A 15,100-nucleotide genomic window follows, 5' to 3' on the forward strand; every position below is an offset into this window, starting at 1 on the left:
TGTCTCCGTTCAGATATGCCAGGCAGCTGGGGAAGGGGAATAAGATGCCAGAGAGGGTCAGGAAGTCAGATTATCCTCCACCAGGGCCCTGCTGGATTTAACTTCCTTCCGCAGGGCCCGTAAGACAGAGCTATTCCGACTGGCTTTCAATTTGAACTTAGCCTGATCTTTTATGCCCCTTCCTTCCCTCCCCCTTCCCTTTTTATGAAGATTATCCGCTCTAGGATCCCACAGCTAATTCTCCCCTGGTCTCCTCACTGGCCCAAATAGGACTAACTTGGCCAACTAGCCCTGGTGATCATCTAATGTTTATTGGATGGATTTCCCCCCTAAATTGATTTTTGAATTCTAAATTTATTGTTATTCACGTTTTGTACTGTATTTTATGCTGTTTTTTGTTTCATCAATTAAGTATTTTAAATTTGTTGTTAGCTGCCCTGAGTCTGGTATTCTGAACCAGGAAGGGTGGGATATAAATAAAAAATTATTATTATTATTATTATTATTATTATTATTATTATTATTAATCTTTGGTGGCATTCCTATAGCAAAAATAATGAGTCTCCTAGCCTTTAGTTTCAGATCACTTATGTGACAAGCACAGTGGTATGTTCACTGAAGAAAAGAAGGAATAAATACTCAAGATTCCTCCTATAAAGCACTGATATGCTGAGTTAAATGCATTAGAAGTATTAACATCCAGACCAGCACAAATGAGCAAATGTTTCTTCTCCACCCCAATTGTTTTGGAAAACTTACGCCTAAAGAGCGATTTATTTTTAGATATTGCATCAGATGTTCACCAGCTGGCTGTGAAGTATTAATTTTTGACTTTGCAATACATCTGTATGTGCTTTTCTAAAATTGTGTTCTAACAGTTATGAATGTAGGCTTACAACATTTGTATCTGTTGACTAATTTCTGCCCCACCTTTCTATTCCGAAAGAGACACTCAACGTGTCTGACTAGGTATACAGTAGAAGCAACTCCAAAGATAAAAACAATTCCATCATCAAAGCTGCAATCCTAATCCTCTAGCCATGCTGCTGGAGGGGTTTTAGGATTCAGCATCTTTTGGGAGGGGTTTTGGGATTCAGCATCTTTTGGCCTCTGCCAGCTGTGCTCGTTGGGGCAAGATACGACAAGTTGTAGTAAACGGTGTAGGTGAAATGGCTTCCCTATGCAAGAGGGAAGTAGGCTTGGAAGTGAAAGGCAAGATTGGATGGAAGGCTAATGATTTGTTTTCTGCATCTGACGAGGACTACAATTTCCCCTTCAGATTTGGTGATTCCGATTCATACCTCTTGCATTGCTGCAGTCAGCAAACTGTTCCTGTGGCTTACAGCCTGGAAACGCTAGCAAGTATGGAATGAATAGCCTGTTCTTTCACAGAGATTACGTGGTTCCCTGAAGTGCAATTACACTGGTATGGCTGTGGCCATCTTTAGCTATCTGCTTGCAACTGATGTTCAAGTTGCTTGCTGAATTGTTATCTTGACCTTGCTCTCCAAAAAAACCTCAGGATTTTCACACATGCTCCCTCTTCCTCTTTTATTCTTAAGCAATCCTCTCAAGCAGATTGAGGGTGGTATTCAACAAATCTTTGCAAAGGGTAGACCTGTTGCAGTTAATCAACCCAGTTAGTCATGGCTCATTTAATTTCAGTGGATCTACCCCGAGTAAAAGTTGGTTGAATGCCACCCTAAGCTGCTATCCAGTCTGCCTGTAATGCCATAAATAGTAGCTTGGGAGCTGAACCATAGGTGATTGCCTTCTCCTTTCTATTTACCATAGGTGATGCGTGCATGTGTGTGTCTGAGAGGTGGGGGGTTTCGGAAGTGACTTTTGGATATCAAGTATGAAAAGGAAAGGGGTGTAGGCAGGCTGTTTTCAGAGTGTGGCAGGTAAAATATGAAACTTTAGTGTCTGAACGGCTGGCCGTGGGAAGTAAAGATATAGGAGAGATGAAATAAGAGAGGTAGTGCTTTGGAAGGTGAGAACATGAGTGCCTGGGACAGCAATTGAATGGACATCTGGGGAAAATAGGCTATGGAGCAGGAGGCTGGGACTTTTAAAGTGTGTATTGTATCTATTAAGTACATAGTACTAACAGCTTAGTGGGTTAGACGGTCTGCAGTTACGTGTCATTTGCATCACTTAAACCTTGGAAGACATCGAAATACTGTGTAATTTTGGACAATTGTAACCATCCGTTTTAGCATAAATGGGTGCAATTCCATTGAAGTCTGAGCTTGAGCCACTTAAGACCCTCATCCCACCCACAAATGTAATCCTTGAAAGCGCCATCCCCATCCACAAGCATTTGTGATTTGCCCTACATTTAATATAAAAGCTGCTCAGATATATCTGGCATACTTTACCAGTTATTTCATAAGCAGTACTATAGAAGGACTTGACTAAGTGCACAGTGATATCTGTTGTGTGTTTGAATAAATGTTTTTTTCCATATCTAGAAGTTGGGGTGGGGGAATATCCTTGAACACTGGACTTAATCTGGTGACCTGCAGTAATTTAGAAAAAAAAACCTTCTTTCTGGGTAACTGTCTCATTTTTTATTTTAAAATCCTGATTAGTTCAGTTACAAATCCAAAACAAAAGTCTGCCCTTTAGCGAGCAGAATGTAGGCAATGTGAGGAAATCTGCTGTGAAACTGTTGGAAAAGGAACAGCATGTATTTTTCAAAATACCAGTGGAAATGCCACTTCATATGAGAGAGACTCTCTCCCCATCATGCCCTCTGTTTTTCCATCCCTTTGCTCTTTAGGAAATCACATTATGTCTGAAATCTACAAACCTGAACCACCCCAGACAGACTTTGCAATAAGTGCAAAGTTGTTTCTTTTCATGGGGGTTAGTTTAAGGCTGCTGATGGCCATCACCCAGTGATGGAGTTGTATTTACACTAAACTTGACTATCCTTCACATATGAAACACATCTCCCTTCTTGGAGATAATACGTTCAACAGCTTATATTGCACATGATGGGCTCCTGCACATGGAGCTCAGTGGTTCCCAGGCACACACACCCCGGACCACTTGAAAATTGCTGACGGACTTGGTGGACCATCTGATTTTTTTGCCTGTTTCAGAATTGTAATGCACCGTACTTGTCCTCTCTTAGTTTCCTCCCTCTTTTTGTGGCTGCATCCTTCATTCCCACCTTCCATTCCTTTCAATTGCCTTCTCAGCCTCTTTGCTCTGTGCCTTTCCCTATCTTTCTGCCATCCATCCATGGCGTCAATCCTCTAAGAAAGGCAAAGCCACCTTACCACGCCATCACTTCTGCAGACCACCTGAATGAAGGTGATGGACCACTGGTGGTCCATGGACCACATTTTGGTGGAACCCTTGTCTAGTTGGCAGGTAATGAACTTCACCTCTTTGCGTTGCAAACAGAATTTAAAGCAGATCATGTCCTGTGTCCAATGAGTCAAATGGAAAAGAGCTATTGGATTTTTTCTTTTGAGTTCCTTGAAGACTTATGAAGGTTGCAGTACACTGGGGTCATTTATCTTAAGTCTTTTAAGTTGGAGGATTTAAATTAAAAACTGAGAAGACTTTAGATTGCTCAATAGCATCCATATTAGTGGTCAAAAAAACATTAACAAGCAGCATTGAGGTTTTGTTATCTCCCTGGGAACAACCTGAAAGACAAATGAGTTGGTGAAATATTGAAAGTATCTGCTACATTTGGTCTCATTCTAGTTGCGTCTGTAGTTATCTGATATTCTCAGGTGCTTTTAAACAGAGTTGCTACAGCTCAAATCCAGAAAATCTTGAAATTCCTTGGCAGAGAAAATGCTTGGGAACAATGGATGGATATACCTGTATACCTGAAGGAGCGTCTCCACCCCCATCATTCAGCCCAGACACTGAGATCCAGCGCCGAGGGCCTTCTGGCGGTTCCCTCATTGCGAGAAGTGAGGTTACAGGGAACCAGACAGAGGGCCTTCTTGGTAGTGGTGCCCACCCTGTGGAACACCCTCCCTTCAGATGTCAAGGAAATAAGCAGTCTTTAAAAGACATCTGAAGGCAGCCCTGTATAGGGAAGTTTTTAATATTTAATGCTGTAGTGTTTTTAACATGTGATTGGGAGCCGCCCAGAGTGGCTGGGGAGACTCAGCCAGATGGGCGGGGTATAAATAATAAATTGTTGTTGTTGTTGTTGTTGTTGTTGTTATACACCCACCCACACCTGAGTGAATTGTGTCACTCGTTGCAATGGAGGAGTCTGACCCACTGCACATAGTCGTGAGAGCCATGTGACAAAAAGTGGCATTCGGTTCTAGCTGATGTTTGGATGTGGCCAGCATGGAATTTCTCTGCTGTCCCGGGGAGATTTTAAAATGCTGGGGGTCGGCAGCGAACGCTTCGCTCCCGGCCGCCAGCAATTTAAAACAGGTCCCCGGAGATTTCCCTATGGGCTTTCGTCTTGCGAAGCAAGCCCATAGGGAAATTCGTCTTGCGAAGCGCCTCCAAAACAGAAAACCCTTTCGTCTTGCGGGTTTTCCGTCTTGCGAGGCATTCGTCTTGCGGGGTACCACTGTATCTATCTATCTATCTATCTATCTATCTATCTTTGGGAAGGAGCTTCATTTCCATAGGTGTTTGTGGAGAAGTCTATGTATGTGCTGTGTTAGGCATTAGGACTACAGATGAGATCTTCTGGGACTGATACACTACAGTGGTACCTCGGGTTACATACGCTTCAGGTTACAGACTCCACTAACCCAGAAATAGTGCTTCAGGTTAAGAACTTTGCTTCAAGATGAGAAGAGAAATCGTGCTCCGGCGGCATGGCAGCAGCAGAAGGCCTCATTAGCTAAAGTGGTGCTTCAGGTGAAGAACAGTTTCAGGTTAAGTACGGACCTCCGGAACGAATTAAGTACTTAACCCAAGGTACCACTGTATTTACATTAAAGCCTCCCCTGGAGTACAGCCTATGGTGACAGCCCCTGTGAGCTTGGTGCTAAATATAGACAGGAAACAAAGACAGTGAAGGGGGGGGGGGAGACCTCTGGACTGTGTGTTTAATTAGGTCCAGCATTTGGCCCACAAGGCCATTTACCTCAGTGCATGCCCTCCTACCTAACACCTAACATATGATGTCATGGAGACGCTCCCTGCAAAACTGACAATGCCTCAAAATCCCAGTTAACCTGATCACCAGCACCTCCAAATATCTGTCCCTCTGCCCATGCAGTTTGATTTCAGATTGCACAGAAAAGGAAAATCTGGGAATGTCACCTCTCCATCATCGCCCAGAAATATATATCTCCACCTTCCAGCAGTGGATCTGCTAATCAACCAGGATAAAATTCCAGCCCTGTGCAATACAGCAAAAGCACCGATTATAAATACAAAGTGCAGGGTGGAAATATAAAATAAGTAATTACAGCTAATTGCCATTTTGCACTGAATGCCAAAGTTGCAATGGTGCAAGAAAGCTCTGGCTCAGATGTAAACATGACTAAAGTGTTGTGATCATGGGAACCAGTGCTGGCGTATAACCGCCTCCTCCTCCCCAGTCGGCAGTCTCGTTACATTCACTGGAGGCCTCCAGGCTTCACTGATAAACAGAAGTGTTGTCAACAGCTCCATTCTAATATCTGATTTGATTTTTGTTGGCTGCGGCTCAACAGTGTTTTATTATTTAATTAATAAGTGATAGACTTCACCCCACCCTTGGATCTAAGCTGCTTCTGTATGATGGATTGCCAGCTATTTCATCCCACCCCTCTGGCAAGTCTCCCGAGCCAATAATGCTAACATGATATGCTTTCCCTAACTTGTAGGACTCAAAAGTTGGATGCGAGAAGCCTTTTATCAGCTGCTTGCTCATCATGGAGCTGATATAGGGGCCTGGCATATTTGTAGGAGGCTCTGCAACTGAAGGCACAGGGCAAAACTGAAGGTCGCTTCCTAATCTAGCTACTTTGGGATATGAATTGAACATAGCTTATGTTAGACACTGTCCTTGCTTATGCATGTTGAATTCATCCGTGTTTGGCTTTTGCCACTGAGAGGGAGAGGGAGAGAGTCTGTTCTGATGCAGTGAATACCCAGTCAGCCAAGAGAAGCCTGATTAGGGGAGATAAATTTCTGCTGCAGCCCAGGAATGCCCTGGCACAATTTTGTCTCTGTGTGTATTTGGCTACCTTGTGGTATGTGGATATTGCCATTGTCTGCTAATGCGGAAATGCTTTTCTTTTTGTATATTTGATGACCTGATAACGAGAGAAACTGCTCTTGTCTCTGGGGCCACCTCTCTGTAAAATGAGCTTAAATTCCTATTGGGTGTTAAGCTTTCTCTGTCTTTAAACCCAGCATTTGACTTGCTCTCTTCTGTTCATTAGTGTAATCCAGGAATTCCTCTGTAATTGTGAGCTTTTCTGTTTTAGTTACAAGCAACAGCAGCAGAGGTTAATATTCCGGGGTTTTTTTTTACTTCTCTAAATCTTCAGCTAGAAACACAAGGATCTGTGGAGTAAAGCTTCAGAAGTGGACAATCAGCCTTTGTAATACTCTATAATTATTATTTACAATTTAGCTTCTGCAACACGCTTTCATCCTCTCTGAATAAGTTTGATGGCAGGAGGCCAGTTGAGACATACTGGGAAAACACATTCTCCTGCTATGTGAATGAGTTGCAGCGAGCTGTTTTGATTATCTGACCACTTGTGTCTAATGCCTTATTTTTCCTCTACTTTTTTTTAAAAACATTGTAGGTTTATAGCCAAGCCATGTGCCTTAGGCCTAAAAGTCCAGGCCAATGGACCACGGAAAGCTCAGCCTAATGCTATTCTTGAAAAAGTCTTCACTGCAATTACAAAGGTACAGTATGCACCTAAAAAAAATGTTTACTTTGGGAGAAGGGATAGGTTTGTCATGAAATATGAAATAACTTGGGTTGGAGTGGGCCCCTTGGCAAAATGCCATTTGGTGGACTTCCTGATGGGCTTACTGTTTGGTAGCAGTGCTCTGGGGAGTGTCTGGCTCTGGGGGCCACCATTTAATGCGCTGGAGCGATGCTACATTGTGAGTGTTGTATGAAAGTGCTTCAAGACCCAGTCATCTAGCTCAAGGTGGCAGTAAAAAAGAACTGATTAATGTTTTAAGGGGGCCAGTGCAATTCATCTCCAAGATCCAAGATTGGGATGTGGGTTGCATGGTATATATGTATGTTTATATACACACACACACATATATATATACACACACACACACATACCGTATATGTATATACATGTGTGTGTGTGTATGCTGAACTTTCTGCAACCTTTGTCCTTGTCTGAAATTACTGATCAGATAGAAAGATTGCAAGATTGGAACAACAGTGTTAAGCTTCTGATTAGATATATTAACAAGGTACATGCACAAGGTACATGCACTATCGTTGAACAGAATGTCAAAACCACAAGGGACGCTTTGTTCTTGTTCTTCATTATTCTTTGCTTCCAGGTAGGTCTGAAATCGTTCATACTTTTTTGTATGCCTGTTGGCAGATTTAGTGACCTGCAGGGATGCGGGTGGGGCTGTGGGTTAAACTTCAGCGCCTAGGACTTGCCGATCGTCAGGTCGGCCGTTTGAATCCCCACGGCGGGGTGCGCTCCCGTTGCTCGGTCCCAGCGCCTGCCAACCTAGTAGTTCGAAAGCACCCCCGGGTGCAAGTAGATAAATAGGGACTGCTTACTAGCGGGAAGGTTAACGGCGTTTCCGTGTGCGGCTCTGGCTCGCCAGATGCAGCTTGTCACGTTGGCCATGTGACCCGGAAGTGTCTTCGGACAGCGCTGGCCCCCGGCCTCTTAAGTGAGATGGGCGCACAACCCTAGAGTCGGACACGACTGGCCCGTACGGGCAGAGGTACCTTTATTCCACCTGCAAATCTCATTCTGATTCAATTCTTAACTTCAGTGCAGCCCACTGCCCATGTATGGTGTCCCTCCAGAAGCTCAGTTAAAGCTTTCTGCTGTGCAACAGCCTTAGAAAAACAGACAGGATACTTAGAATCCTTCATTTACTCTTTATTATCATTTATTGCACCAGTTGCAGACCTTGGCATATTTAAGATCGCAACCTGCATTGCCAAGGAGTTTTTCCTCCCTGTTTAAACATTAAACAGGTGGGTCTTCCACCTGCTCCGCCCCACCCCACCCCATACATGCACATTCTAAAGGAGTGCAACTGTAACATGTGATATTGCTGAACATACGGCTCAGCTCTTAAGAACATTCTTTACATGCAGCTGTTGAATATTTATGAAGAGCTTACAAAACTTGGAAGCTCTTTGTCAGAGCTGCTTTTTATAATAGCACTCTTAGTTTGTAACGCACCACAAATATTAATAGGCTTTATACCCAAGTAAAATTGCCTACATTAGGAGCATTATTGCAAACTTTAAAACACACACACACACACATACCTTTAATACATAAATGAAACACCAGATATGTGGGGTGAACCAATGTGGCCACTTCCTGCTTGCAGTATGTTTTTTTTTTAGATAGATATATTTATTGTCATTGTCCCATACAGAACAATGAAATTGAAAAACTACATAAAACATTCAAAAACCCCTAAAAACTCTGAAACCCCATTTTAAAATACACTATACTATACTATAAAATACACTATACTATAAAATACACTTATAATTCTGCGTTTAGAACCAGTTTTAATTTTAATGGTGCTTTTAACTTTATGCTTTTGTAACTGTATGTTTTCCGATATTCTGGGATCACTACCTAACTGATGAAGAACAGTCTGCAAATAAAGTTTAGTTATGGGCAAAAACAATCTTCTCCAACCAGGTTGAGGGAATGTGTCATTAGCTTGTAGTTACTAATTGACCTTATGCTATCCTGTCAGTAAAGGAGTGACTTCTTGATCCTTTCCCTGTTTGTTTGATAGCATCCAGACGAGAAGAGGCTTGAAGGGCTTTCCAAGCAACTGGATTGGGACGTTCGCAGTATCCAGCGCTGGTTTCGACAGAGACGCAATCAGGAAAAGCCGAGCACTCTGAGAAGGTTCTGCGAAAGCTTGTAAGGAACTGTTCCTGCCTCCCTCCTTTCCCTTTTGGTTCTGTGCAAACTGGATTCTTTGTTTTGCTCCGCTGCTTATTTTTTATTTTTGTCCCACAGTCAAGGATAGGCTCCCTCCCCACTTGCTTCTCATAGTATAGCATTGCTTCATAACTGCAGTGCATGTGGATTGCAAAATCATTTCAAACACAGGTAAGAAAATCAGGTGTAATTTCTAGCTATGTAAAGGAACCAGGCTATAAGGAGAACAGATTTGTCATTTAGCTGGTTCCCCGCATCCAAACTCAGTGCTAGCTATTGTACAAGGCTGGCTCTGCAGCTATTGAGGTGGCCTGGGATTCATCTTAGCAGAACCTACTTAATAGGGTAATTAGTGTCCCTTATGCCAATTGTGGTAAAATTAGAGACCTATGGGCCGAATTTACCGTAGTTAAACCCTGACTGCCAGTCAGTTACCTGCTTTAGCTGTATCTGTGTTTTAGCTGTATCTTCTTAGCAGCTATAAGGAGCCAGACTAAACAACTTGTTTCCTGCTGCCCCCACCTAGGATGCTCTCCTGGCTTGTGATTTTTAGCCTCTGCCAGCCAAGAGCATGTTGTCAGTTGTGGGGTAGGGATGTAAAATGGCTTATTGTTGTAAATAAAATCTGCCCTTTTTCGCTTATGGGGCATGCAAGAGCCTGCATAGAGTCCTTACGTGGGTCCCCTATTGGTAGGAGAAAATAACAGAGGCCAACCAGAGAATATTGAGAAGCAAAGCAGCTAGTAAGCCTGATCTTTATTGATCTGTTGCAACAGGGTGCTCCCCTCACACTCAGGAAAGGAGGAGGACCCAGAACAAAGGTGTGCCTGCCCTTATATAGACATTTTAAATTCCTTGCCCTGGAGCTCAAGACCACCCCTCCATCCATCCATCCATCCATCCATCCATCACAGAAGGGGTGCAACCCATGACCACCCCCCACAAACATCATACCTATATCACAGAAAATGTGGTCTACAACAGAAATTTGAATGTTGTTGTTTTTCCTGTTTGCTAGGTTATCTGATAATGCCTTATCTGATTGCCTTTCTTGGTAGTCTGCCCATTCCTTTGAAATGGTGATTACCCAATTCCTGTAACAAGGAAGGTTTTTTCACCTCCTCCCTCCTTGCAGAGAAACATTTGGTTAGCTTGGGAGTCAAAATGGCTTCAGGTTGGTCTTCCTGTGCTGATCTATGCTTGGTTGGTACATTTGTGAACATTTATTATATATATAAGACCTTAAATTTTATTATTACACTATCATTATTTTGTTCTAGTTTCATTGATCTGCCAGATCTCCTGGCTGCTGACCATTGGGTAGACTGTTACCTGTGCTTAGTTTCCATAGTAGCCCCATTATTAATATGTTGGGGAACGGATCAAATCCAGCTCTGGAAATGAAAATGGAAATATATAAAATCATTTGCCCTATGCCTCTCTTCTTGAAGTCTATTTCAAGCAAGCTCTTTTATTTTGCCTAAAAATCTCAGGAGCTGATCTCCTTGCGCTCAGATTTGTCAGCTGAATTCTTATCGCTTTCCAAAAATTTGAATTAAATTTCTATGCTAGCAGGTTTAATCAGGGCAGAATGAACACTTAGATCTAATATTTTAAGCAGATTTTGCTTTAACTGAACCTGCCATGCTTCCAGACACCATAGGATTGGGACACTGCTGCTAAGTAGAAAGGTGGCTGAGCCAGCAGCAGTCATTTTTGCTGGTGAAGTGGGGTGCTCTTATGCTGCCTTGGGGGGTGGAGAAGGGGCTGTACCATCAGTACCACCATTAGGGGTGGTGCCAGTCAAAATAGGAGGGAGAGGGCAAATGAAGTCCACCTCAGGGCCTCTTCCAGCTAGACATTCCCTTCTCCACTCCACGCCAACAGGGCGAGGTACCATCAACTGCTCAATGGAGAGGGGACTAATGCGTTTTTAATGTGTTAGTATTGTTTGCTGTGATTTCATTCTACGCAGTGGTTGCTAGCTTGTAAGCTACCACAGAAGGATTTGTGTCCTGAAAGGGAGGATATGAATATGTGCAATAAATGTTGAAGGTAAGGGAATGGTGATTTCGAACCAGTTTATTTTTAGAATTTCAGGTATTAAGAAAATTATTATAAATTATCTCATCAGATAGAAAAAACAGGTAATAATATACAACTCTTTAGGCAGTATCCAATGTATAAGTTGGATAGAGAAATAAGATGAGGTTGTGAAGCACCTAAAGAACTATTCAATATATAATTTATAAAACCAAGGTTCATAAAACGTGCAGGAGCATAATGTGCTACTCGAGCCAAGCTCTCGCCTCTCAGATTATTCCGAGGTTACTGAAGGTGCCTTTAAGTTGCTGTGATCTTGGCCTTGTAGGGAAAAGCTGTCTCTTCAGTTGAACACAGTTTCTAATTCAGGGCTTTTGTAATATTCATGTCCTCTGTTGTTGCTTCCTGCTTAGTGACCTGTAAGACAACGAATGAAAGTGCACTATGGCACTTTAATTTTTTTTAAAAAAACTTTGATTTATGAGTAACAGAATATGAAGAAATGAACCATATAATTTTGAAAAGAAATTGGAAGTTTTGAGTCAAATTTTTTTGGGCCACTTATTTGCCTTTTTCATAACATGTAGTTAGGCTTCTGAAAATTGAGTAAGTTTCGCATTGAAACTTACTATCCAGAGACCTGTGTTAGTTCCAAATGTGCAACCTTTTTAAAGAAAAAGAAAGAAAGAACAAAGCAGCATTAGAATGCCCTTTTGAGAACACCTGGGATGAGAATTGTTCTCATGGTTCTGTGGCTTCAGTGTTGTGGCTTCTACCAGATACTGCATTTTGCATATTTATAAGCACGATGCACCTTCCTGCGTACATCGTGTCTTATGCTACAAATCTTTTGTCAACAGGTTGGCCAGTTTGGTAGCAGCGGCCTGCAAATCATTCACTCCTGTTTTAGTCATCACCACAATAAGCCCGAGAGAGCTTAGACTGAGCTTTGAAAAGACTTTGTGGCTAAGCAGGAATTTGCACCTGGGTCCAGTCTATAGTTTTCCTGCTCAGTGTTTCTAGCCCAAAACAGGCTATGGACATGATCTGGAGGCAAAATTGCTGGGGAATAGCCATACTACATGTAAGTCGATTGCGGAGTAGGCCCCCAGAGACTGATGGTACATATGAAAAGAGGAGAGTTGATGTTGTCTTGGCCCCTGTTCCCCAAACTTTATATAGAATTTGATGGGCAGCAAAGCCAATTTTGCAATAAGCTCAAGGTGCCAGGGAAGAAAATGCCCTTTCATTTGCTTTCTCATCTTTCAATACTATATAGCAGCCACGTCCAACTTCCAAGAGACTGCGATCTAGTCCCACTATAAAAAAAACCCGGCAGTGATCTACCCATTGGATTGATCAGAGTTGTTGAGCTTTTTGGGGGGGAGGATGAGCCAAAATTGTTGAGCTTATTGTGGGGGGCAATGAGCCGAAGTTGGGGGGGGGGCATGATCGACCGGTAGATAGCGATCAACCTGTTGGGCACCCCTGCTATATGTGGTAGGGGGAATTGCCTTGATGAATCCCTGGAGTGTTCCACCCTAAACAGAACAGCCAGGTCCTAATGAGGGCACTTGGAGGAAATGACTGCTTTTCCTCTTCTCTGCACTAAAGAGGTAAACACGGCTGCTAAATGTTTAAGCAGGCGAGAAAGCATGAACCATTCCTCCCATACGTTTCACTGCTCTCTTGAACGTCTTTTCAATAATTAACTTGTACCCGACGTGGCCTTGTTTTCGAAACCTTCTTTCACCTCCCCGATAACTGTTGTGGCTCAGAAGACACCGCTTTTCAGTTTTAGAGAATAATCCTTCAAAACATGTGTTATACACGGCGAGTGAATTGCACGTGTTACTTGCTAAGGGGGTCTTACAACCGTGAGGGGCTAAGGTCTGGAAACATCTCTTTTACCAACTAGTTTCTGGGTTTTTGGGGAGGGTTTGTTACTGGGCCCCAGGTAAAAGGTTCAGGGAAGAGGGGAAAGTAAAACAATGGGAGAAATTCCATTCATGCAAGTCCAGTGGCATATAGTTCCTTATCAACAAGTGCCCACAGAAGATGAAAAAGGTGAGGACATACACTGCTAGCAGCTTCCTGCAGGTGTTGTCCTTACCTTACATTTTTTTACCTTGCAGGTGATGTCCCTTTATCTTGCAATATACAAAAAAACTTTTCTTGTGTCTTCTGGAAGCTGCTCTGTCCTCTTATCTCAGCTAACACTTCTTTATGACACGGAGTGTGTGAAGCAGATAACAGCTTGTCACCACTGCATAGCCATTAACATTGTCTGGGATTTTGTCTTAGAGAAGATTATGGAGATTTTTAAAAATTTAACATGTCTTTTTTTTCCTACCCCCCTTTTTTGGGGGAAGAAGCTGCCTGATTACGATGTTTGTCATCTCTTAGAAAGCAATAGCCTCTTTCATGGGCTGAACAGGTTTATTTGCTTACATTCCTGTTCTCCTCCTCCCTCTGCCAACTTGGCACAGAATGTGGCTTTGTTACAGCCCTTATCGAAAATTAACAGACCCAAATACACCAATTCTCCCTCACAACTCCCACTGTATTAGAAGCACATATCAAGATGGAAAGTGACTTGCTTATCCCATTAGTCTCTCCACTGTGGTAGAGGCAAATTATCTGATGATTATTCTGCTTCTCTTGCATGAACGACATGCCAAACGTGCTCCTGGGAGGAGAGGACCTGCAAAGCAAAGGAAGCAATTTGCAGGCTTCATTTAGGTTTCTCTAAAAAAAACCTGGATGAATCCTTCTACTAGAGTTTTGTCCCTTTATAAAGCGACTCCTAAACTTTATATAATGATTTGACTAAGCTTTTAAGATTACTTAAAACTTGATGACTTCGGTTTATTCTCTGTTATTCAGAGGACTGAGAATGTGCTGCTTTTGGTATCCCACACAACAAGGCATTTCTGGGGCAGGACTGGGCAGGCATAGGACTCACTATATCCTGAGCCAGCCCTGCAGTTGGCACGGTCTAATCTGGGGCTCTTTGCTGCACTGTCCCAGGAGTGGGCATCAGTTCTGGACACCTGAATGGAGGTGGGGTGGGGGCTTTTCTTTATTCCTACAATATTGCTCTGGAAGATCACTTGACAGGGGAGGGGGGCTGTTTCTGGAAGTGGGAGAAAATCTACCGTTCATTTCAGCTGTAGGAAATACTTTGAAGTTTAAATGGCAGCTGTGACGTATTATATATGGTATGCAGTAATAGCTCTGTGACTTATTTGAGAAGCACGTCTAAGACTCTTCCTTGGAGCCCTGTGCTTTCCTTAAAAGATAAGTACTTTTGCCTTATCTCCTTTGCCATCCTCCTACTCCCAACCTTGATGAACTGAGATGCCATGTGGCTTCAGGCAGAAAAAATTATTAGTTGTGCCACGCTCCCTATTCCGTGGGAACATATGGAAAGAGATTAGCTACCTTCTTAAAGGCCTCCTATCTATAGCCTGCCTTTTGTTGTTGGATCAGTGGTTTTTGATCTATAGGTGTGTGGCTCTTAAAGTGGCTTATTCTACATGTTGGGCTTTTTTTTACACAAATGTAAATTCTGTTTACTTAATAATGCCAACTGCTTTGGCTGCCTTCTATTTCTTTAGCAGTCACACTATACTTTGCTAATATTTTGTTGCATGTTTTTATGTTTTAAGCCACATGAGTAGCATAGTGCCCTGACTAGTGGGCAAGTCAGTGATGTGTGTTAGTGGCACCAATGAAACAATATAAGTTGGCAAGTTGAAGATCAGAACACCTTCAAAAACAACCTTCCTGAATATGTTCCATAAGAGAATGCAGATATTCAGCTTCTAGCATTGTAAAACCTTCATAAAGATAATAATAATGCCATCATCATGCAGGGAGGAGAAGGGTGGATTGTTCCATCTGGCAAACAGCAAAGCTTCTGTAGACAGACTGATTGGAATGTGGTTTTTGAATCCCACCCAAAATATTTC

The 15,100-nt window shown here is 42.6% G+C and overlaps 1 protein-coding gene and 1 long non-coding RNA gene across 3 annotated transcripts in view; one reads left to right on the forward strand and one right to left on the reverse strand.

Annotated features, from left to right (window-relative positions):
• Positions 1-15,100, forward strand: part of CERS6 (ceramide synthase 6) — an 82,229-nt gene that overhangs the window by 17,768 nt on the left and 49,361 nt on the right. For both annotated transcript variants that reach the window (XM_082236939.1, XM_082236940.1), the window contains exons 2-3: positions 6,750-6,855; positions 8,932-9,062. In XM_082236939.1, coding sequence (XP_082093065.1) covers positions 6,750-6,855; positions 8,932-9,062 — 237 coding nt within the window. The remainder of the gene's footprint in view (positions 1-6,749; positions 6,856-8,931; positions 9,063-15,100) is intronic.
• On the reverse strand, positions 11,312-13,332 carry LOC309532142. Its single transcript, XR_014219603.1, has 2 exons — positions 13,255-13,332; positions 11,312-11,543 (listed from the first exon to the last, which is right to left on the reverse strand). It is a non-coding gene; the product is annotated as an uncharacterized lncRNA (long non-coding RNA).

Source organism: Podarcis vaucheri (assembly GCF_965113315.1).
Source record: "Podarcis vaucheri genome assembly, chromosome: 1".
NCBI lineage: Eukaryota > Metazoa > Chordata > Lepidosauria > Squamata > Lacertidae > Podarcis > Podarcis vaucheri.